The sequence below is a fragment of the Chlorocebus sabaeus genome, chromosome 20 (assembly GCF_047675955.1).
Source record: "Chlorocebus sabaeus isolate Y175 chromosome 20, mChlSab1.0.hap1, whole genome shotgun sequence".
NCBI lineage: Eukaryota > Metazoa > Chordata > Mammalia > Primates > Cercopithecidae > Chlorocebus > Chlorocebus sabaeus.
The window spans coordinates 1955181-1980581 of NC_132923.1; the positions used below are offsets into that span (position 1 = coordinate 1955181).

The 25401-nt window shown below is 42.7% G+C and overlaps 1 protein-coding gene across 3 annotated transcripts in view; it reads right to left on the bottom strand.

Moving 5' to 3' along the window:
- Positions 1–13999, bottom strand: part of SDHC (succinate dehydrogenase complex subunit C) — a 44957-nt gene extending 30958 nt beyond the window's left edge. The window contains exons 1-3 of one of the 3 annotated variants that reach the window (XM_007976394.3): positions 13937–13999; positions 6049–6105; positions 1526–1627 (exon numbers count right to left, since the gene is read on the bottom strand). In XM_007976394.3, the coding sequence (XP_007974585.1) occupies positions 1526–1627; positions 6049–6105; positions 13937–13956 (179 nt within the window). In that variant the 5' untranslated portion in view covers positions 13957–13999. Of the gene's footprint in view, positions 1–1525; positions 1628–6048; positions 6106–13605; positions 13626–13936 lie in introns of those variants that run through there. The other 2 variants (XM_007976393.3, XM_073008198.1) reach the window with 2 other exon arrangements.
- Positions 14000–25401: the final 11402 nt, after the last annotated feature.

A 25401-nucleotide genomic window follows, 5' to 3' on the forward strand; every position in this document is an offset into this window, starting at 1 on the left:
ACAAAAAGAACTTTGCAGATATTATTAAATTAAAGACCTTGAGATGGAGGCATTGTCCTGAAATACTTGGGGAGGTCTAAATGTAATGACAAGGGTCCTTGAAAGGAGAAAAGGGAGGCAGAACAAGTCAAAGTGATACAAAGTGAGAAGGACTCTGCTATGGCTTGCTTTGAAAATAGAGAAAGAATGTCATAAGCCAAGGAATGTAGATGACCTATAAAAGCTGGAAAAGGCAAGGAGCCTCTGGAAAAGAATGCAGCCCCTGCAAACAACTTAATTTTAGCCTAATGAGACCTGTCTCATACTTCTAACCTAAAGAATGGTAAGACAGTACATCTTTGTTATTTTAAGTCACTATGTTTGTGAAACTTATAGTAGCAATAGAAAACAAATACAGGGACTGAGCGTGGTGGCTCATGCCTATAATCCCAGCACTTTTGGAAGCTGAGGTGGGTGGATCACTTGTGGCCAGGAGTTTGAGACCAGCCTGGACAACATGGCAAAACCTCATCTCTACTAAAAGACAAAAATTAGCCGGGCATGGAAGCTCATGTCTGTAATCCCAGCTATTCAGGAGGCTGAGGCATGAGAATCGCTTGAACTCAGGAGGCAGGGTTTGCAGTGGGCTTAGACTGCACCACTGCACTCCAGCCTGGGTGACCAAGCAAGACTCTGTCTCAAAAAAATAAAAAAAGAAGAAAACGAATACAGGAATAATACTTGGATATCATCATCATTGCAACTTCTTCTTATATCATTCAGACATGTTAACGAGCTGGGAATCTGCTTGTTAGCATGTCTGAATAATTTAAGAAGTTGTGGCCGGGCATGGTGGCTCTCACCTGTAATCCCAGCACTTTGGGAGGCTGAGGCGGGCAGATCACTAGGTCAAGAGTTCGATACCATCCTGGCCAACCTGGTGAAACCCCATCTCTACTAAAAATACAAAAATTAGCTGTCCGTAGTGGTACGCGCCCATTGCCCCAGCTACTGGGGAGGCTGAGACAGGAGAATCGCTTGAACCCAGGAGGCAGAGGATGCAGTGAGCCGAGATCGCGCCACTACACTCCAGCTGGGCAACAGAGCAAGATTCTGTCTCAGAAAAAAAAAGGAGAATTATTTGCAAAGTTGCAACTTCTATATAACTTAGCATATATACTATATACCTTCCATATAAAAGTATATGGGAACTCTGTATGTTATTTCTGCAACATTTATGTAAATCTGAAATTGTTTCAAAAATTTTTTAATTAATGGGAATTATATTTTGACTTACTAGAATTTTCTAAATGGTAGTTTTGAAAAAGATTACCCTTGTAATGATAGAAGATAGAATTTAGTCATCTCTGTATTAAAAAGGCATAAGATAATTCTTATGTTATCTCCCTCTACCCTGAAGAGTTTACCTCATCTACATAGCAGTATTTTAGTTGAGTAAAAGTGAGGGAAGTATCAGGTAGGCCAAAGATCAACCTTCAGAACTTTCATCCACTACCTCTAGATTCTCTGGCTCCAGAGTCCTTACCTGTAGATAGTGATGTGAGGAGATAAAGGACGGTTTGAACTTATATTCTTATTCCAGAACCGCTCCATCTCTTCTTTGGCTGTGGTTCCCAAAGGAACAGCACTAAAATAAAACCAGAAAGTTTGAAAAGAACTGAAAGTAAGCTTGGTTTAGTATTTTGCATAGTGTTTTGTTAAGTCAATATTTTGCAATACTGGCCAGAGGCATGGTGGCTCACGCCAGTAATCTCAGCACTTTGGGAGGCTGAGGCGGGTGGATCACCTGAGGTCGCGAGTTTGAGACCAGCCTGACCAACATGGAGAAACCTCGTCTCTACTAAAAATACAAAATTAGCCGGGTGTGGCGGTGGGCACCTGTAATCACAGCTACTCGGGAGACTGAGGCAGGAGAATCGCTTGAACCCAGGAGGCAGAGGTTGCGGTGAGCCAAGATTACACCATTGCAGTCCAGCCTGGGCAACAAGAGCGAAACTCCATTTCAAAAAAAAAAAAAAAAAAAAAATTTTGCAATATCTTTTTAGAAAAGGTTTTGTTAGGGAAGCAGGAGCCTAGAAGACCCAGAGTGACACTATTTTAAAATCCACTCCATCTTGTTATAGCAACACAAAACAGAAAATAATAATAAAAATAAAATAATAGGCCAGGCACAGTGGCTCAAGCCTGTAATCCCAGCACTTTGGGAAGCCGAGGTGGGTGGATCATGAGGTCAGGAGTTCAAGACCAGCTTGGCCAACATGGTGAAACCCCATCTCTACTAAAAATAGAAAAAAATTAGCCAGGTGTATTGGCGCACGCCTGTAATCCCAGCTACCTAGGAGGGTGAGGCAGGAAAATTGCTTGAACCTGGGAAGCAGAGGTTGTAGTGAGACCAGATCACACCACTGCACTCCAGCTTGGGAGACAGAGCAAGACTCTGTCTCAAAAAAATAAATAAATAAAATAAAATAAATAAGAATAAAATAAATAAATAAAATAAACTCCATCTTAAAACTAGCAAAGCACATTCCTTGCCAGTGACAACCCACGGTTCTAAGATGTTTACAGCTAAGGAAACAGCTTGGTAATACCTGCAAGGACAAACTGCAACAACATAAAGTCCAGATGTCCCAATACCCATAACAACATATGCTTTCAAAATAATTACAGTCACGCTTTGATGTACTTACACACTAAAATGTCAAGGATACTTTTCTTTAAATCAATAATAAATTTTGTCATGCTCTCTGGTCCCCTGCATGTAGGCAGTTTAGTTTAGTCCTTACATAGACAAGATCTCTATATAAGGAAAACTTAGGCCAGACATGGTGGCTCATGCCTATAATTCCAGCACTTTGGGAGGCTAAGGTGGGCAGATGACTTGAGCCCAGAAGTTTGAGACCAGCCTGGGCAACATGGCAAAACCCTGTTTCCACAAAAATTGCAGAGAAAATTTAGCCAAGCATGATGGTCTGAGCCTGTAGTCCCAGTTACTCAGGAGGCTGAGGTGGGAGGATCTCCTGAGCCCAGGGAGGTAGAGGCTGCAGTGAGCTGTGATTGCATCATGGCGCTCCACCCTGGGCAACAGAGCAAGACTCTACCTCAAAATATTTTTAACAATTGGCCAGGTGCAGCGACTCATGGCTGTAATCCCAGCACTTTGGGAAGCTGAGGCAGACAGATCACAAGGTCAGGAGTTTGAGACTAGCCTGACCAACATGGTAAAATTCCATCTCTATTAAAAATATAAAAATTAGCTGGGCGTGGTGCTGCGCACCTGTAATCCCAGCTACTCAGGAGGCTGAGGCAGGAGAATCACTTGAACTCAGGACGTGGAGGTTGCGGTGAGTCCAGATCACGCCACTGCACTCTAGCCTGGTCAACAGAACAAGACTCTGTCTCAAAAAAAAAAAAAAAAGACTAAAAATTTAAAAATTAAAAAAAAAATAAAACCTTAAAGACCTAAAAAATATATAAATATATACACATATGTGTGTGTGTGTGTATATATATATTTAAAAAAAGAGAGAAGAAAAAAAGAAACTTAAAGACGGCCATCTTCCCCCAGTTGTTTTCTGAGGACACCCTACTATATAATTGAGTAGTTTCTAATAAACTTGCTTCTTTCACTGCACTTTGCTACTCACCTTGAATTCCTTCCTACATGAGATCCAAGAGCCCTCTCTTGGGGTCTGGGTCAAGACCCCTTTTCTGATAACAGTATGGTGGGCTGGATAAACCCACAGTATTAGGAAAACATGTTCCTCCACTTACCTTATTTTTATACCAACTTTAATTCCGTTAACCTGAATCATCTGATGAGGTCATATCAGACAATAACTCTGTTTTGTTTTGTTTTGTTTATTTCGAGATGGGGTCTCGCTCTGTGGCCAGACTGGAGTACAGTGGCGCGATCTTGGCGCACTACAACCTCCACCTCCTGGATTCAAGTGATCCTCCTGCCTCAGCCTCCTGAGTAGCTGGGACTACAGGCACGTGCCACCGCGCCCAGCTAATTTTTGTATTTTCAGTCGAGATGGGGTTTCACCATGTTGGCCAGGATGGTCTCGATCCCTTGACCTCATGATCTGCCTGCCTTGGCCTCCCAAAGTGCTGAGTTTACAGGCGTGAGCCACCGTGCCAGGCCGATAACTCTGCTTTCTAATCCCACTCAATACACAGGTCTGGCAATGAAAGCACAACTTCTTGTTGGGTGGCAGGGCAAGCATATTTTAAAAATATTCACATAAATGGATTACGCTTTTCCAAGGCCACAGTTTTATCTCATACATTACCATCTGCTCTCATCTGGCTTTTCAAGATTCCCTTTCAGGTTCTCAAAAATCAAGAACTAGATTCAGCTCGGTACCTTAATAGTTTCTTGGTTTTGTCACTAGGCTAGGTTGAACCCAACTATTAAACAGCTATGCTCAAGCTATGCACAATTCTGCACTGCCCCATCCAGGTGATCCTCTTACCTCAGCCACCCAAGTAGCTGGAACTAGAGGCGCACACCACCACACCCAGCTAGTTTTTGTATTTTTTGTAGAGAAGGGGTTTCACCGTGTTGCCCAGGCTGGTCTCAAACTCCTGGGCTCAAGCGATCTGCCCACCTCAGCCTCTGAAAGTGCTAGGATTACAGGCATGAGCCACCATGTCCAGCCTACTAAATTGTTGAGGATAGCTGTTTCTCATTGATTGATTGATTGAGACAGGGTATCCCTATGTTGCCCAGGCTGGTCTTGAACTCCTGGGCTCAAGGGATCCTCCTGCCTCAGCCTCCCAAAGTGCTGGAATTACAAGTGTGAGCCACGACATCCAGTCTTTTTTTTTTAAATAGAGATGGGGTCTCACTCTGTTGCCCAGGCTGGAGTGCAGTGGCATGATCATAGCTCACTGCAGCCTTGAACTGCTGGACTCAAGCCATCTTCCTGCCTCAGCCTCCCCATAGCTGGGACTATAGGCACACACCACCACACTCAGCTAATTTTTTATTTTTTAATTATTTGTGGAGACTAGGTCTCTCTCTGTTGCCCAGGCTGGTCTTGAACTCCTGGCCTCAAACAATCCTTCTGCGTAGGCCTCCTAAAGTGTTGGGATTACAGGCATGAGCCACCGTGCCCAGCTGATTGTATTTCTCTAAAATATATTATTTGGGACAAATAAAAAATCTGAAAATCAACTGTATATAAGAGTTCATCAATATTAAATTTCCTGAATTTGATAATTATGCTTATATAATTATACTGCATTATGTAAGACAATTTCTTTGTTCTCAGGAGAAATATTTAGAGGTAGTCATGATATTCACAACTTACCCTTAAAGCATTCAGTGAAAATACTAATAATTAAATATATATTAGGCTGAACTACACTAAATCATTAATATTTCACCAGCTTTGACCTAAAAAAATAAAAATTTCATATGGCATAATCTAAAATACAAAAAAGCGAGATAAGCAAACACAATAAAATGTTAACAATTGGCAAATGTGGGTGAACGATATATAGAACTTCATCCTACTATTCGTATAAATTTTCTGAAAGTATAAAATATTTCAAAAATAAAAAGTTTTTAAAAAATAACACAAAGGCAATTGTTGACATCAACAGGCTGAGAATAAATATATAGCATGAAAGTCCAGGTGCATGGCTCATGCCTACAATCCCAGCCGAGGCAGGGGGATTGCTTGAGCCCAGGAGTTCAAGACCAGCTTGGGCAAAATGTGAAACCTCATCTCTACAAAAAATACAAAACATTAGCCAGGCATGGTGGCACACCACACACCTATAGTCCCAGCTATAGGAAGCTGAGGCTATGGCAAGCCCTGATCGTACCACTGCACTCTAGCCTGGGCAATAGAGTGAGAGCTTATCTCAAAAACAAACAACACACATACACACAAACGATAAACAGTGACCACAATTACTTAAGTTTCAGTCAACTGTCTATAACTGCCCACTGTTGTACATATCCATCAAATCTAAGTCAACAATCTATTGCTCTTCCCTAAGGAAAAAAAATAATTTTCAGACTTAGAAACTTACTTTCTGACACAGAGCTGAGGGCTAAAGTGGGCTCGGAGGCAATGACGACCAACATGTCTGCAAGATAAGAGAATCAAAAATCAATACACATTTAGAGATCAACTTTAGTATATCAACTTCTCTATTTTTAGGGGTGAAGGGACAGATTAAAAATAAGATAAAAACAATGACAGTATCAGTGTCCTTGATACCATTTTCTAGTTGAAAAGCTACAACTCTAACTTGAAAATAGTAAGAAATATTACCTAAAAATGCAAAATAAAGTTTTAATCAAACACAAATAATGCAAGATAAAAGAATAAGAATAATCAGAGTTGGTAATGTTCAACAGAGAAATAGAGAAAGTGATTTTTTAAAAGCTAGGTCTTACAGGAGGTGATGTCTAAGAGACAGGGTTAACACAACAAACAAACAAAAAAAACAGAATAAGCCCACTGGTAACTGCAACCATATAGCTTAGCTTTAGCAGAGACCTACTACAATGGATGAATTTAAAAGGTCAGGCCAGGTGCAGTGGCTCACGCCTGTAATTCCAACACTTTGGGAGGCTGAGGCCAGTGGACTACTTGAGCCTAGGTGTTCAATACCGCCTGGACAACATAGTAAAACCCCATCTCTACAAAAAACATGAAAATTAGTTGGGTGTGGTAGTGCACACCTATAATACCAGCTACTCTGGAGGCTGAGGTGGGAGTATCACTTGAGCCTGGGAGGCGGAAGTTGCAATGAGCCAAGATTGCACCACTGCACTCCAGACTGGGTGACAGGGCTAGACATTGTCTCAAAAAAAAAAAAAAGGTTGAAGAATGCAAGGGGTTTGTGAAGAAAGCGTCCTAAATATTAAGCTAGGTCATTTCAGGAACTAACATCAATTAAACTCCATATATCCTGAATGAATTTCAAGTCAAAAAGTCTTTCATGTAATTACAATCATGTGCAAAAAAATGGGAATAAAAAAATTTTTTACTGACCCCATGAAAGTTTTCTACTTAAAAATTGCTATTTTTGAAATGTATACATCAGTGCCAGAATTGCTCTTCAAGTCAGAAACTAAGATGTGCCTAGGCATTCTATCTAAGGAGAATTTAACTGATCCAAAGTTTACATGGTACAGGTTGAGCACTCCTACTGTGGAAAATCCAAAATCTGAAACCCTCCATAACCCAAAACGTTTTAAGTGCTGACATGATGCTCAAAAGAAATGCTCATTGGAGCATTTTGGATTTCAGCTTAGTGATATGGAACCGGTAAGTATAATGCAAATACTCCAAAATCTGAAAATATTCGGAAATCCTAAATACTTCTGGTCCAAAGCTTTTCAGAAAAGGGATGCTCATCGTGTATTATGAAAAACACACAACCATTATACCCTTCAGTCACATCATCACATCAAATCTTTCCAAAAGCATTTAAGAAGGTAAATAGAGTGAATTTCTGGAACTAAAACTTAAAAATACATTGATTCTACAAAAGTTTATTGCATATCCACTACTTGCAAGGCACTAGGATACAAGATCTCATAAAGATCTAATGATCTTCTAAAAAAGCTCATGATGTCCCTCACACCATTGATATTAGATGCACAAACTTTTCAAAAGCTGTATGCTTCACATTAGTACACTAGAAGGGCCCACTATTTGAAGGAAAAAATCTAACCAACACTTCCTTCTTCAGCTCTTCCCTCTTTCCAGCTTTGAAGGCAAGAGGTGAATACAGACATTGTATACCCAAGGCTCCCAGAAAGAAGTGGGAACAAATCTCTTTTAATCAATTGAATTGTGACTCTGAAGTTGCAGGGCATGCATTCCTCACACCAGGCTAGGCCCAGTCACTCAGCTACCCAGCAAGAGTTTGCAGATGTGGGTTGGAATCTATGGCGTGCCCTCTCTGTCTAGCGCTATTGTTTCCGAGACAAATATCAATGTAAACTTTCTACAAGGCCCTCACAGAAACTAGCTGCACAAATGCCATAACCTTATTTGAAATCTGACAAAAGTAATTATCTATCCTTCCCTTTCATGTGAAAACAGGAACTCTGTATTTTTAATTGACAAGCCAGAACTTATAATTTCTAGTTATTGCTGCCCCTTTTAAATGCGTTAACATGTCTCCCCAAAATGTAATCATTGCTCAAATCATTTTTTAAACTCTTCTCTGGATTGAGGCAGCAACGGTAATGTAAAAATAACATTGGAAAGTAAAAAATCAAGCCTGAAATCTTAGAATAAGTTGTATAACTTGAGTGAGTCATTGAGCTTCAGCGTTTTCAATTATAAAATGGCATTGATAATACCTACCTTATTGGTTGCTGAGGGCACTGCACAAGAAAACATACAGGAAGGCATTGTCTAAACTACAAAACACCACATATATATGTAAGATATTATCACTGGTCTCCCTAATGTCTTTAGAATTTGCATTGCATTCTTTCTAAAACCCTCAGTGGTGACAAAAATACTCATCTACTGAAAATAAATTTGATTTCTGGAAAAAAAAGTTATTCAAAGCCAAGTCTATGTGATCAAACTGAATATCATTTTTAGTCCAAAACAAGATGTGACTATAATTTATCTTATTATAGTCATATATTATATGACTGTAATATAATGAGTTTCTAAACTTGATCTGATGGTATACCAAAAAGTTTCAAAAATGTCTAGGTAACAGCAACAATAAAATAGATATATAACTTTGAATGACATGATGAATAATAATTTGTATACAAAAGTTCTGGTTAATGATTATTACCACCCAACTACCAAACTATAAGCTAAGTCATCCTTGATTTATTTTCTTTCACCACCCCTCCATATGTATGCATGGCATCACCCAATCCTATCATTAATAGCTAGGAAAATTCATTCCAATCCATTGCTATAGTCTATATTGTCTTCATTTCTCACTAGGACTGTAACAAGAGCTCCTGAACTGATCTCCCTCACACCGATCTCTTATATATCATTCAATACCACCAACACTAATTTACTGAAAAATAAATAAAACAACATGGTTTCATCATTCTTCTGCCTAAAAGTCTTTAACAATTTCCCACTGCTTACAGTGTAAGATCCAAACTGTGGGCAAACAACGCACTTCACAATGTGGCCAACTCTCTGTACCTAACCTCCCACAAATTTCTTTCAATCCACTGTAATTCTGCCACACTGAACATTACATTATGTCCAGATACAGCAAACCCTCTTTTGACCACATGCTCATGCTGTTCTCTCACTAGACCCTCCCTCGGAGCCTGTTAAATTCATCCTTCAAAATTCAATTCCTAAGGGCCAGCGTGGTAGCTCATGCCTGTAATCCCAGCACTATGAGAGGCCAAGGTGAGTGGGTCACTTGAGGTCAGGAGGTCAAGACAAGCCTGGCAAACAGGGTAAAACCCCATCTCTACCAAAAATACAAAAATTAGCCAGGCATACTGGCACACCCCTGTAATCCCAGCTACCTGGGTGGTTGAGGTAGGATAATCACTTGAACCCAGAAGGCAGAGGTTGCAGTGAGCCAAGATCACACCACTGCACTCCACCCTGGGTGACAAAGCAAGACTCAGCCTCAAAAAAAAAAAAAACCAATTCCTGGATAGTAAGATCACCACTTCTTTAGCCTTACTTGCTATGTCTGCCATGCTCTCACACTTGTTTATATCTATCAATATTTCTTATGCGGTTTAATAATTAATCTATTTATCTCCCTGCTAGACTTTGAGCTCAAGGATAGGACTCAAATGTTTTGGATCCATAGTACCACAGTACTTTTTAATTTTTTTTTATTTTTTTGAGACAGAGTTTCGCTCTTGTTGCCCAGGCTGGATGGAGTGCAATGGCGCAATCTCAGCTCACGGCAACCTCCACCTCCCGAGTTCAAGTGATTCTCCTGCCTCAGCCTCCCGGGTAGCTGGGATTACAGGCATGTGCCAGCAAACCCGGCTAATTTTGTTTCTGTTTTTGAAATGGAGTTTTACTTTTGTAGCCCAGGCTGGAGCGCAATGGCGCAATCTTAGCTCATTGCAACCTCCACCTCCCAGGTTCAAGCAATTCTCCTGCCTCAGCCTCCCAAGTAGCTGGGATTACTGGCACCCACAGGCACCCACAACCATGCCAGGCAAATTTTTGTATATTTAGTAGAGATGAGGTTTCTCCATGTTGGTCAGGCTGGTCTCGAACTCCTGACCTCAGGTGATCCTCCCACCTCGGCCTCCCAAAGTGCTGGGATTACAGGCATGAGCCACTGCACCCGGCCTTGGATCCACAGTACCTATAATAATGTCTGACACATAGAAGAAGCTTAAAAAAAAAAAAAAGGCTGGGCGCGGTGGCTCAAGCCTGTAATCCCAGCACTTTGGGAGGCCGAGACGGGCGGATCACGAGGTCAGGAGATCAAGACCATCCTGGCTAAACCGGTGAAACCCCATCTCTACTAAAAAATACAAAAAACTAGCCAGGCGAGGTGGCGGGCGCCTGTAGTCCCAGCTACTCAGGAGGCTGAGGCAGGAGAATGGCGTGAACCCAGGAGGCGGAGCTTGCAGTGAGCCAAGATCTGGCCACTGCACTCCAGCCTGGGCGACAGAGCGAGACTCCGTCTAAAAAAAAAAAAAAAAAGGTTTGTGAATGAATATGCTTATTTTAAAAAGCAGTTTCATAAATTGAGAGTTAAACCTTAATATTTAGAGGCATTTCACATACAGCATTAAATACAATGAGTACTGGCCAGATAGTAACTCTTGGGGACTTTGTGCTTAAGGAGCATGAACATTATTAGACAGAAGCCTAGCTCTCCTTAGCTTAGTTCTCTAACTCCTTGGCCTTGGCAAGTCATTCCTTGACTAACTGCCAATGGTTTGTGTTACTTGGCTGGTTGTTCATCTCTAGCTGGTCCCTGAACTGTTTAGAGAATATACAAAATAGAGAGCATATATTCAAAAGCCATGACAATACAATACTCTGATAACTAATAATTCTTAATTAGCCAAGCATTAAACATATTTACATGTGGGGGAGGGGGAAGGGGAAGGGGAAGAAGTTGGTCAAAGGATACAAAATTTCAGTTAGATGGGAGGAGTAAGTTCAAGAGATCTATTGTACAACACGGTATATTGTGGGTTTTTGTTGTTGTTGTTGTTTTTGAGACTGAGTCTTGCTCTGTCGCCCAGGCTGGAGTACAGTGGCATGATCTTGGCTCACTGCAACCTCCGTCTCCCAGGTTCAAGCGATTCTCCTGCCTCAGCCTCCCGAGTAGCTAGGACTACAGGTGCGCACCACCACACCTGGCTAATTTTTGTATTTATAGTAGAGACGGGGTTTCACCCTGTTGGCCAGGATGGTCTTGATCTCCTGACCTCATGATCTGCCTGCCTTGGCCTCCCAAAGTGCTGGGATTACAGGCATGAGCCACCATGCCCAGCCACAATCGTTATCATTATGTTATTATGTTGTTATTATTATGTTAACTATAGTTAATAAGGCATTGGTCAGGCCTTGTGGCTAACGCCTGGCTCAGGCGGATCACCTGAGGCCAGGAGTTTAAGACCAGCCTGACCGACATGGTGAAACCCTGTCTCTACTAAAAATACAAAATTAGCCAGGCATGGTGGTACATGCCTGTAGTCCCAGCTACCTGGGAGGCTGAGGCAGGAGAATCGCTTTAACCTGGGAGGCGGAGGTTACAGTGACCCAAGATCGCACCACTGCACTCCAGCCTGGGCAACAGAGCAAGACTCCGTCTCAAACACACACACAAAACCAAGGCATTGTATACTTGAAAATCCCTAAGAATAGACTTCAAGAGTTCTCCCCACAAAGATGTAATGCGTATGTTAACAGCTCCACAATGTATATATATTTCAAAACACCATATTGTACACCATATATACAATTTTTATTTGCCAATTAAAATAAGTAAATATAATTTTTTAAAGTTTAACCAAAAATAAAAATAAAGGCCAGGCATGGTTGCTCATGCCTGTAATCCCAGCACTTTGGGAGGCCGAGGCAGGCGGATCATGAGGTCAGGAATTCAAGACCAGCCTGGCCAAGATAGTGAAACAAATTTTTGTCTTTACTAAAAATACAAAAATTAGCCAGGAATGGTGGCATGGTGGCAGATGCCTGTAATCCCACGTGAGCAGAGATCGCACCACTGCACTCCAGCCTGGGTGACAGACCCAGACTCTGTCTCAAAAAAATAAATAAATAAAAAGAACAAAAAAAAAGAACAAAAAAAGTTTAACCAATATTTATCTTAAGTGGGCCCAAGTTATTGCCATTTGCAACACAAATGAGGAAACCACAGCCATGGAATCAATGACCTTGACTTGTCCAAAATAAATGTAGAACCAGAAATCAGTTCCTAGGATTTCTTAGAAGATACTTTCCTTTGAGATTAAATCAGCACATCATAAACAGTTCCAAATCCCTCTAGCGAAATGGAATTAGACTGGGAACTTCTATCAAGAAAAAAAAATTTTTTAATTCCTCATTTCTCCTCCTAAAAAAAACCCTTATGAGAAAAAGAGGTGTCCTTTCGATGAGAGCTTCAGATTACCACTAATGAAAAATATACCTTTCTTGGCATTGAATCCTAGTGTGGACGGCGCTGCACAACTCAAAATGATACCGTATGGATACACTTAATAAGTATAAAGATCCTCAGCTTCTAAATACTAATCCCAAAACTCCTAAAATGAACTGTTGGAAACCAATATGATCATTTCAAATTAAATGTTAATTTTACCAAAACCCCCTAACATCGATACCAAAATATATCAGAGAATTCAAAAGCATTCAATTATGGTCAAACCATCTGGAATAAAGAAGGCAGCACTGGCAAGACAAGCCTTGGCACACCTTAGAAAGAAGATACATATGGAGATGAAAAACAGGGCGAAAATGAAGAATTAAGATATCCCTGATTTCAACTCCAAGAGGAATCATTTTGCCGCAGAAAAACTAAACAAAGTCCCTCTATTTTTAAACTGGGTGACTGAAGTGGAAAGAGAAATGAGAACACATTTGGGGAAATCAGGGATTGAAATCTCAACAGCATTGAAGCTAACTTTCCATAACAAACAATTTCCAAAAATAAGGCTGGCACAAAACTATGCTGGGATTTGTACCAGGCGTGTCTAAAGGCGCTAGTCACTGTGACTAGAGAGGCTGAGTTGAGAATGAGACCTAGATAGCGGAAAGTTGAGAATGAAAGAAAATCTAGGGTATTTCTCTGGACAACTAATTCACATTTTAGACAAAAACTGGGACACTCACTCTCCCTCCCAAATAAAAAGATGAACTAAAAATGAATTGCCCGGGCTGATTTGGGGCTGCAGAGGTCTGCCCTGGGTGCTAATGCTAATCACCACCCCAGTAGGGGTCCAGGCCTTCTGCACCGTTTGCCAGCAGCCCACTTGGAACCCAGACAGCGCCCACTCACGGCGGGAGCAGCTGCTGTTTGAAGGCATTCGAAGCAAAGGCAAAATACACCAAGATCTCTCTCTCCGAAGCTAAATGTCTAAATACGCTCTCGAAATCGTAGGACCCATGGGTGGCTGACCTTGAAGTTACTTTCTCAGAGCTCCGCTCTGGATGCAAGCCCAAGAGCAATTTGCGTTAGAAGTACTAGACGAGGTGGGGAAAACAGAAGGGGCGAGGGCCGAGCGCCCCTCGATACGAAATCAGCGACCCCGAAGCCCTATGGAACGCACGGGAGCGGCTGCGGGGGACGGGTAAAGGGGTCTCTAGGATCCCCAAGCGCTTGGCCTCCACACCCATGGGTCCTTTCCCTGCCCAGGCACAGGATAAAGAGTTATCAGCAAAACGTGAGGGGCCAGTTCAGGTCTCCGGAGGGCCGCGGACAGCAACTCCTAGTCCCACACTAAAGTCACCTCAGCAAGAGCGCAGCCATCTTGGGTTCCGGTCTGGACGGAAGTGACGCCAGGAGGCCCCGCCACCTGAGGGCGGAGGCGCGCGGGCGGGGGTCGGAGTTGGGGTGTGATGTGGGCAGAGTCTCTTTAAAAGGCTCTGGAGCTTCTCCGCTCAGCTCTGCCCAGCTGGTTTGCTGGTTGTTTTCTGGGGGGGTTTTGTTTGTTTGTTTTTTGTTTTTTTGAGATGGAGTCTCGCTGGTCGCCCAGGCTGGAGTGCAGTGGTGCGATCTCGGCTCACTGCAAGCTCCGCCTCCCTGGTTCACGCCATTCTCCTGCCTCAGCCTCCCGAGTAGCCGGGACTACGGGCGCCCGCCACCACGCCCGGCTAATTTTTTGTATTTTTGGTAGAGACGGGGTTTCACCATGTTATCCAGGATGGTCTGGATCTCCTGACCTCGTGATCCGCCCGTCTCGGCCTCCCAAAGTGCTGAGATTACAGGTGTGAGCCACCGCGCCCGGCCGTTTTCTGATTTTTTAGTCTCCTCTCCCGCTTCCTGCCACTGACTTCTACCGGAATTTGCCAGGATTTGGGCAGAAACGCCGCTGGCTCAAAATCTGCAGTCTACGTTCCACCTGCGTACATATTCATTTTGCATCGCACTCCAAACAGCGAACGGCGGACTTGTTTAGATTCTTCCTTAAGGACTTCGCAGTCTGTTGCGTTCCCCCTGCCTCCAGGTCGGCCTAAAAACGTGATTGGCCGGTTGAGACACCCAAGAAAAAAGATACTTTGGGCTCCCTCCCGTTCTTTTTTTTTTTTTTTTTTTTTTTTTTTTTTTTTTTTTTAATTTATTTATTATTATTAAACTTCAAGTTGTAGGGTACATGTGCACAACGTGCAGGTTTGCTACATATGTATACTTGTGCCATGTTGGTGTGCTGCACCCATCAACTCGTCATTTACATCAGGTATAACTCCCAATGCAATCCCTCCCCCCTCCCCCCCCCCCATGATAGGCCCCGGTGTGTGATGTTCCCCTTCCCGAGTCCAAGTGATCTCATTGTTCAGTTCCCACCTACGAGTGAGAACATGCGGTGTTTGGTTTTCTGTTCTTGTGATAGTTTGCTAAGAATGATGGTTTCCAGCTGCATCCATGTCCCTACAAAGGACACAAACTCATCCTTTTTTATGGCTGCATAGTATTCCATGGTGTATATGTGCCACATTTTCTTAATCCAATCTGTCACTGATGGACATTTGGGTTGATTCCAAGTCTTTGCTATTGTGAATAGTGCTGCAATAAACATACGTGTGCATGTGTCCTTATAGCAGCATAATTTATAATCCTTTGGGTATATACCCAGTAATGGGATGGCTGGGTCATATGGTACATCTAGTTCTAGATCCTTGAGGAATCGCCATACTGTTTTCCATAATGGTTGAACTAGTTTACAATCCCACCAACAGTGTAAAAGTGTTCCTATTTCTCCACATCCTCTCCAGCACCTGTTGTTTCCTGACTTTTGAATGATCGCCATTCTAACTGGTGTGAGATGGTATCTCATTGTGGTTTTGATTTGCATTTCTCTGATGGCCAGTGATGATGAGCATTTTTTCATGTGTCTGTTGGCTGTATGAATGTCTTCTTTTGAGAAATGTCTGTTCATATCCTTTGCCCACTTTTGGATGAGGTTGTTTGTTTTTTTCTTGTAAATTTGTTTGAGTTCTTTGTAGGTTCTGGATATTAGCCCTTTGTCAGATGAGTAGATTGCAAAAATTTTCTCCCATTCTGTAGGTTGCCTGCTCACTCTGATGGTAGTTTCTTTTGCTGTGCAGAAGCTCTTTAGTTTGATGAGATCCCATCTGTCAATTTTGGCTTTTGTTTCCGTTGCTTTTGGTGTTTTAGACATGAAGTCTTTGCCCATGCCTATGTCCTGAATGGTACTACCTAGGTTTTCCTCTAGGATTTTTATGGTATTAGGTCTAACATTTAAGTCTCTAATCCATCTTGAATTAATTTTCGTATAAGGAGTAAGGAAAGGATCCAGTTTCAGCTTTCTACTTATGGCTAGCCAGTTTTCCCAGCACCATTTATTAAATAGGGAATCCTTTCCCCATTTCTTGTTTCTCTCAGGTTTGTCAAAGATCAGATGGCTGTAGATGTGTGGTATTATTTCTGAGGACTCTGTTCTGTTCCACTGGTCTATATCTCTGTTTTGGTACCAGTACCATGCTGTTTTGGTTACTGTAGCCTTGTAGTATAGTTTGAAGTCAGGTAGCGTGATGCCTCCAGCTTTGTTCTTTTGACTTAGGATTGTCTTGGAGATGCGGGCTCTTTTTTGGTTCCATATGAACTTTAAAGCAGTTTTTTCCAATTCTGTGAAGAAGCTCATTGGTAGCTTGATGGGGATGGCATTGAATCTATAAATTACCTTGGGCAGTATGGCCATTTTCACGATATTGATTCTTCCTATCCATGAGCATGGTATGTTCTTCCATTTGTTTGTGTCCTCTTTGATTTCACTGAGCAGTGGTTTGTAGTTCTCCTTGAAGAGGTCCTTTACATCCCTTGTAAGTTGGATTCCTAGGTATTTTATTCTCTTTGAAGCAATTGTGAATGGAAGTTCATTCCTGATTTGGCTCTCTGTTTGACTGTCACTGGTGTATAAGAATGCTTGTGATTTTTGCACATTAATTTTGTATCCTGAGACTTTGCTGAAGTTGCTGATCAGCTTAAGGAGATTTTGGGCTGAGACAATGGGGTTTTCTAAATATACAATCATGTCGTCTGCAAACAGGGACAATTTGACTTCTTCTTTTCCTAACTGAATCCCCTTGATTTCTTTCTCTTGCCTGATTGCCCTAGCCAGAACTTCCAACACTATGTTGAATAGGAGTGGTGAGAGAGGGCATCCCTGTCTTGTGCCAGTTTTCAAAGGGAATTTTTCCAGTTTTTGCCCATTCAGTATGATATTGGCTGTGGGTTTGTCATAAATAGCTCTTATGATTTTGAGGTACGTTCCATCAATACCGAATTTATTGAGCGTTTTTAGCATGAAGGGCTGTTGAATTTTGTCAAAAGCCTTTTCTGCATCTATTGAGATAATGATGTGGTTCTTGTGTTTGGTTCTGTTTATATGCTGGATTATGTTTATTGATTTGCGAATGTTGAACCAGCCTTGCATCCCAGGGATGAAGCCCACTTGATCATGGTGGATAAGCTTTTTGATGTGCTGCTGAATCCGGTTTGCCAGTATTTTATTGAGGATTTTTGCATCGATGTTCATCAGGGATATTGGTCTAAAATTCTCTTTTTTTGTTGTGTCTCTGCCAGGCTTTGGTATCAGGATGATGTTGGCCTCATAAAATGAGTTAGGGAGGATTCCCTCTTTTTCTATTGATTGGAATAGTTTCAGAAGGAATGGTACCAGCTCCTCCTTGTACCTCTGGTAGAATTCAGCTGTGAATCCATCTGGTCCTGGACTTTTTTTGGTTGGTAGGCTATTAATTATTGCCTCAATTTCAGAGCCTACTATTGGTCTATTCAGGGATTCAATTTCTTCCTGGTTTAGTCTTGGAAGAGTGTAAGTGTCCAGGAAATTATCCATTTCTTCTAGATTTTCCAGTTTATTTGCGTAGAGGTGTTTATAGTATTCTCTGATGGTAGTTTGTATTTCTGTGGGGTCGGTGGTGATATCCCCTTTATCATTTTTAATTGCGTCGATTTGATTCTTCTCTCTTTTCTTCTTTATTAGTCTTGCTAGTGGTCTGTCAATTTTGTTGATCTTTTCAAAAAACCAACTCCTGGATTCATTGATTTTTTGGAGGGTTTTTTGTGTCTCTATCTCCTTCAGTTCTGCTCTGATCTTAGTTATTTCTTGCCTTCTGCTAGCTTTCGAATGTGTTTGCTCTTGCTTCTCTAGTTCTTTTAATTGTGATGTTAGAGTGTCAATTTTAGATCTTTCCTGCTTTCTCTTGTGGGCATTTAGTGCTATAAATTTCCCTCTACACACTGCTTTAAATGTGTCCCAGAGATTCTGGTATGTTGTATCTTTGTTCTCATTGGTTTCAAAGAACATCTTTATTTCTGCCTTCATTTCGTTATGTACCCAGTAGTCATTCAGGAGCAGGTTGTTCAGTTTCCATGTAGTTGAGCGGTTTTGATTGAGTTTCTTAGTCCTGAATTCTAATTTGATTGCACTGTGGTCTGAGAGACAGTTTGTTATAAATTCTGTTCTTGTACATTTGCTGAGGAGTGCTTTACTTCCAATTACGTGGTCAATTTTGGAGTAAGTACGATGTGGTGCTGAGAAGAATGTATATTCTGTTGATTTGGGGTGGAGAGTTCTATAGATATCTATTAGATCTGCTTGCTGCAGAGATGAGTTCAATTCCTGGATATCCTTGTTAACTTTCTGTCTCGTTGATCTGTCTAATGTTGACAGTGGAGTGTTGAAGTCTCCCATTATTATTGTATGGGAGTCTAAGTCTCTTTGTAAGTCTCTAAGGACTTGCTTTATGAATCTGGGTGCTCCTGTATTGGGTGCATATATATTTAGGATAGTTAGCTCTTCCTGTTGAATTGATCCCTTTACCATTATGTAATGGCCTTCTTTGTCTCTTTTGATCTTTGATGGTTTAAAGTCTGTTTTATCAGAGACTAGTATTGCAACCCCCGCTTTTTTGTGTTCTCCATTTGCTTGGTAAATCTTCCTCCATCCCTTTATTTTGAGCCTATGTATGTCTCTGCGTGTGAGATGGGTCTCCTGAATACAGCAGACTGATGGGTCTTGACTCTTTATCCAGTTTGCCAGTCTGTGTCTTTTAATTGGAGCATTTAGTCCATTTACATTTAAGGTTAAGATTGTTATGTGTGAACTTGATCCTGCCATTATGATATTAACTGGTTATTTTGCTCGTTAGTTGATGCAGTTTCTTCCTAGCCTTGATGGTGTTTACATTTTGGCATGTTTTTGCAATGGCTGGTACCGGTTGTTCCTTTCCATGTTTAGTGCTTCCTTCAGGGTCTCTTGTAAGGCAGGCCTAGTGGTGACAAAATCTCTAAGCATTTGCTTATCTGTAAAGGATTTTATTTCTCCTTCACTTATGAAACTTAGTTTGGCTGGATATAAAATTCTGGGTTTAAAATTCTTTTCTTTAAGAATGTTGAATATTGGCCCCCACTCTCTTCTGGCTTGAAGAGTTTCTGCCGAGAGATCTGCTGTTAGTCTGATGGGCTTCCCTTTGTGGGTAACCCGACCTTTCTCTCTGGCTGCCCTTAAGATTTTTTCCTTCATTTCAACTTTGGTGAATCTGGCAATTATGTGTCTTGGAGTTGCTCTTCTCGAGGAGTATCTTTGTGGCGTTCTCTGTATTTCCTGGATTTGAATGTTGGCCTGCCCTACTAGGTTGGGGAAGTTCTCCTGGATGATATCCTGAAGAGTGTTTTCCAACTTGGTTCCATTTTCCCCCTCACTTTCAGGTACACCAATCAGACGTAGATTTGGTCTTTTTACATAATCCCATACTTCTTGCAGGCTTTGTTCATTTCTTTTTCTTCTTTTTTCTTTTGGTTTCTCTTCTCGCTTCATTTCATTCATTTGATCCTCCATCGCTGACATTCTTTCTTCCAGTTGATCGAGACGGTTACTGAAGCTTGTGCATTTGTCACGTATTTCTCGTGCCATGGTTTTCGTCTCTTTCATTTCGTTTGTGAGCTTCTCTGCATTAATTACTCTAGCCATCAATTCTTCCACTTTTTTTTCAAGATTTTTAGTTTCTTTGCGCTGGGTACGTAATTCCTCCTTTAGCTCTGAGAAATTTGATGGACTGAAGCCTTCTTCTCTCATCTCGTCGAAGTCATTCTCCGTCCAGCTTTGATCCGTTGCTGGCGATGAGCTGCGCTCCTTTGCCGGGGGAGATGCGCTCTTATTTTTTGAATTTCCAGCTTTTCTGCCCTGCTTTTTCCCCATCTTTGTGGTTTTATCTGCCTCTGGTCTTTGATGATGGTGATGTACTGATGGGGTTTTGGTGTAGGTGTCCTTCCTGTTTGATAGCTTTCCTTCTAACAGTCAGGATCCTCAGCTGTAGGTTGTAGCTGTAGGAGATTGCTTGAGGTCCACTCCAGACCCTGTTTGCCTGGGTATCAGCAGCAGAGGCTGCAGAAGATAGAATATTTCTGAACAGCGAGTGTACCTGTCTGATTCTTGCTTTGGAATCTTCCTCTCAGGGGTGTACTCCACCCTGTGAGGTGTGGGGTGTCAGACTGCCCCTAGTGGGGGATGTCTCCCAGTTAGGCTACTTAGGGGTCAGGGACCCACTTGAGCAGGGAGTCTGTCCCTTCTCAGATCTCAACCTCCGTGTTGGGAGATCCACTGCTCTCTTCAAAGCTGTCAGACAGAGTCGTTTGCGTCTGCAGAGCTGTTGCGTTTGTTATTATTTACTGTGGCCTGTCCCCAGAGGTGGAGTCTACAGAGACAGGCAGGTTTCCTTGAGCTGCTGTGAGCTCCACCCAGTTCGAGCTTCCCAGCAGCTTTGTTTACCTACTTAAGCCTCAGCAATGGCGGGCGCCCCTCCCCCAGCCTCGCTGCTGCCTTGCCGGTAGATCACAGACTGCTGTGCTAGCAATGAGGGAGGCTCCGTGGGTGTGGGACACTCCCGGCCAGGTGTGGGATATGATCTCCTGGTGTGCCTGTCTGCTTAAAGCGCAGTATTGGGGTGGGAGTTACCCGATTTTCCAGGTGTTGTGTGTCTCAGTTCCCCTGGCTAGGAAAAGGGATTCCCTTCCCCCTTGCGCTTTCCAGGTGAGGCAATGCCTCGCCCTGCTTCAGCTCTCGCTGGTCAGGCTGCAGCAGCTGACCAGCACCGATCGTCTGGCACTCCCCAGTGAGATGAACCCAGTACCTCAGTTGAAAATGCAGAAATCGCCGGTCTTCTGTGTCGCTCGCGCTGGGAGTTGGAGACTGGAGCTGTTCCTATTCGGCCATCTTGCCGAGATACCTACTTCTACTTTGTACTTGGTAAATTCCTCCTTATCTCTCAGGACTCATCTCAGGTGTCTGCTTATAGGCCTCCTGATTGAAGCACCTTGAACAGAGTGATAAAATTCTGGCTGGACTCGGCTGCTCTTCTTGATTCTTCGTTTCCTCACTGACGTTTCTTGCTCACTCTGATGGTGAACTTCCACCACGGGCTTCACTTCTTCCAGACGGGCAGCTGCGGCTGCTGCAACTCGTCTTCTAATATGCCGAGGGCTTGCTCTGAATCCCTCCAAAAACAGGATCAATAGGTAACTTCAGCAGAGACTCTGAGGTGGGGGCACTGCCTAGCTGCTGCTGGTACCTACAAGGCGGAGTGATGAGGCTGGCTCTGGCAATCTAGAAAAACCCCCTCCCGTTCTAATACGAAGCTTTAACCAGACAGATACATAAATTGTGACCTAAGTTGAGGAATGTGTAGAGGGGCCTCGAGAGGCCCTTACGGACCACCATTCCCGAAAACGAGGAGCCTCATCTAACCACCTCGATTAGACCGCACAATTCCTGGGTTTGAGCTGCCACATGAACCAGGCGCCCACTAGCCGAGGACAATGCTCCCTTGTTCCTTGTTTCAGCGCTGTGTGGGTGACACCTCCAGCTAGAAGAAGCCGGAGTGAGGGGGAGAACACGCTTTGATTTATATATATATACAGTTTTAAGGAACCCAAGCACAGGAATCAACTGCCGAGCACTCAAGACTGAAGAATGAAGAAGAGCAAATGATAAAGGAAGGAAACAGCAAAAGTTCTTGACTGTTGTGGGGAGTAGGGTGGAGAGGAGTAAAAGGGACAGCCTAGAGCAACTCCTATTTTTACAAAAAAAAATACTCAATTATATTACTATTCAGATCTCATGTATATTTAGCATCCCTGCACTTCAGCATTTAAATAGCACAAATTCACTTATTTCTGCATCAGATGACTAATACTACTTTGCGTTTCTGTAATGCTTGACAAAGAAAGCACATTCATACACTTTAGGATTGGAAGAGGCTCTCTAATCCAATCTTCTATCCATGCAGGGATCTCCTCTGCAACATCCCTGACAGCTGATCTTCAAGACTCTACCCCCCACGTTCAATGATGGGTACCTCAAACAAGAAGTTTTATTTAATGAACAACTTATTCGTTAGAAAGTTATGTTTAAATAACAGTTTTGCTATCGAACCTCCAGTCATTGACTTGGTTCTCTGGAGCTTCACGTTAACAAACCCAAGGAAAGCCTCTTTCACTTAGATCTTTTTTGGCTTTTTTCTCTCTTTCTTTCTTTTTCTCTCTCTCTCTTCTTTTCTTTTTTTTTTTTTTTTTTTTTTTTTTTTTTTTTTGAGACAGAGTTTCACTCTCTCCCAGGCTGGAATGCAATGGCGCTGTCTCAGCTCACTGCAGCCTCTGCCTCCCAGGTTCAAGCGATTCTCCTGCCTCATCCTCCTGAGTAGCTGGGTTTACAGGCGTGCACCAGCATGCTCGGCTAATTTTCTGTATTTTTAGTAGAGACGGAATTTCACCATATTGGCTAGGCTGGGCTCGAACTCCTGACCTCAAGTGATGCACTGTCCTCGGCCTCCCAAAGTGCTGGGATTATAGGTGCGAGCTGCCTCTCCCAGCCCGCTCAGCTCTTTAAATACTAATAATTTCATTTAGCATGTAGTTACGGACTTTTTGTCAGTCCATGAAAAGTTCTGTAGGGGGTTCAAAGATACAGATGTTTGTATTATCCCCAAGAAGGTTATAGTCTTAGCAGGATCAATAAAGAAATGCGACAAAGAAAGTAGCAACAACCCCTTGAAAAGGGTATAGATAAAAGGAGTGGTTAAGTCAGGAGAAAATGATGACTTACAGTTGGGAGGTGGAGTTAGGTGGAAATTTTGGAGGGGAGAGTTTTGGGTTTTTTTTTTTTTTTTTTTTTGTACTTTGAATTGCTGTTTTATAGAAATGTTGACTACAACACCCTGTAAACATTTGTCAATGATGATGATTTTGCCTATGGACTTCATAAGCAATCCCATATTTAGAATTCCACAACCCAAATCTAATACTATTGACCAAACCCACCAGGACTGTAGTCTAATGAGATGCCAGGAAGGTACCAGGACACTGGCCTTCACTGGGTGAGCCTGCAGTGGTCTCGTAGCAGGAATAACAATGACCACCCCACTTAAATTAACTTCTAGAGGTCAGGCACGGTGACTCACACCTGTAATCCCAGTACTTAGGGAAGCCAAGGCAGGAGGATCACTTGAGTATAGGAGTTCAAGACCAACCTGAGCAACATAGTGAGATCCCCATCTCTACAAAAAATTAAAAAATTAGCTGGCTGTGGTGGTGCCTGCCTGTCGCTCAGCTAATCTGGAGGCTGAAGCAGGAGGATCGCTTGAACCTGAGAGGTTGAGGCTGCCGTGAGCTATGACCACACCACTGCACTACAGCCTGGGCCACAGAGCAAGACCTTGTCTCTGAAAAAAAAAAAAAAAAAAAAAAAAAAAAAATTGTTTTTTTTAAACTAGCCCAGCATGCTGGCATGTGCCTGTAATTCCCAGCTACTTGGAGAGCTGAGGTAGGACAATTGCTTGAGCCTCAGAGGTCAAGGCTGCGGTGAGCCATGATCATGCCACTGCATTCCAGCCTAGGCAACAGAGCGAGACTGCCTCAACAAACAAAAAAACCTCAGCTCTGGTTATGTAGACATCCCCGTTGCTGACTCCACCCCAGCACCTTTAGATTCTCATCATGTGCCAAATTGAATTCACCTTCTTTCACCTGTCATTTAAGGCCTTTCACAAATTGACTTCAACTTTCCTGTCTGGTCTCATTTCCGACTATGCCACTTCAAGTCTCCCCAAATCAAGTCAAAGTGGATGGCACAAGATCTGCCCTGAATATATCCAACACTTCAGAAACCTACATCTTGTATATACACACATACACAACACACACACACACACACACACACACACACACACACACACATTCTCTCTCTTTCTCTCTCTGTCTCTCTCACCTCTTTGTCCTTGCTTTTGCTGTTCTATTTTCTGGTAACCTCCCCATCTTCCTTTCCAAAATGACAGTCATCCTTCAAGACTGGTTCATATCTAACATTGTCTCCTAGACACAACTATTCTTCCCTCTGAACTATTTATTTGTTTGACTATTTACTTATTTATTTATTTTTGAGACAGAGTTTCATTCTGTAGCCCAGGGTGGAAAGCAGTGGCGCAGTCATAGCTTGCTGCAGCTTTGATTTCCCAGGTTCAAACGATCTTCCTGCCTCAGCCTCCCAAGTAGCTGGGACTACAAACATGTGACAACATGCCCAGCTGATTTTTAAAAAAATTTTAGTAGAGGCGAGGTCTTGCTATGTCACCCAGACAGGTCTCAAACTCCTAAACTCAAGTGATCCTCCTGCATAAGCATACCAATACGCAAGTGCTGAGATTACAGGTGTCAGTCACTGTGCCTGACATAAACTTCATTTATTAAATAAAGTTTATTTTGTCTTTAATATCTCATATAACTTACTCAGTCTTCCTGATGTTGCAGTTGTGTGCACTCCTCTTTTGTATTCCCAGCATTTTGTTCATTACTAATGGAAGTATCATGGCTTATTATAGTTGACTGTTGATGGGTTTGTCCTCTGATCTTCCCACCTCCACCTCCCCAAACCAAATTTTCAACTCCTTGCGGGAAGGACTTAATTTTTATTCCTCTCTCTGTTACCTGCATTATCATACTTTACATATTGCTGGCACTCAACACAATTTTGTAGCCTTGAAATAAACTGAAATGGACTTCAACAGCAGCATGAAGCACTGAAGGACTTCTCGACAAAGAGGGAAAGGTCAGGGGCTTCTTGCCTGGAAATAGTCCAGTGGAGAAAAATATCTATCTGGGAAAAATCGCACAGGATGCAGGGAGGTGTGAGGAATAAAACTCCCATAGGACTTAGTCATCTCAAGAAGTCTATAATGCAGCCCACATTAGTGGAGATAACAAGGGATACCCTATTTTCAGAGTTCTCTTGGGAAAACCTGCCTCTAGTTCCTAGGGCTCTGAGGCAGCACCTCTCAGGCAAGGAGACTGAGGAGGAATCCCTTTTTATGGCCTTTAAATTAAGGTTCCCTATCTATCCCTCAGAGAAGTGTGTCTGTGTCCCTGTTTTTGTCCCTCTCCTTCACCACCCCCCGCCCCCTGCAACATTCCAGCCTGGGGCAGGGGGAGGCCAGTGGACACAAAGCCCTCTGTGTATGGGGTGGTATGTGTCCCCCCACCCCTCCACCCATACTATACAATGCCCCTTCTACTCCCTGCACTCTGCCCCCCTCCCCACCACCTCTCAACTGCACATGCCAGGCTGCAATTGGTTACTCGCTGAGGACAGCCCCCTCATGCTGGGGCTCCAGGGGATTTTAAGCAGGTTCCAGGAACCCCTCGTTCAGTTTCTGGTCCCCCACT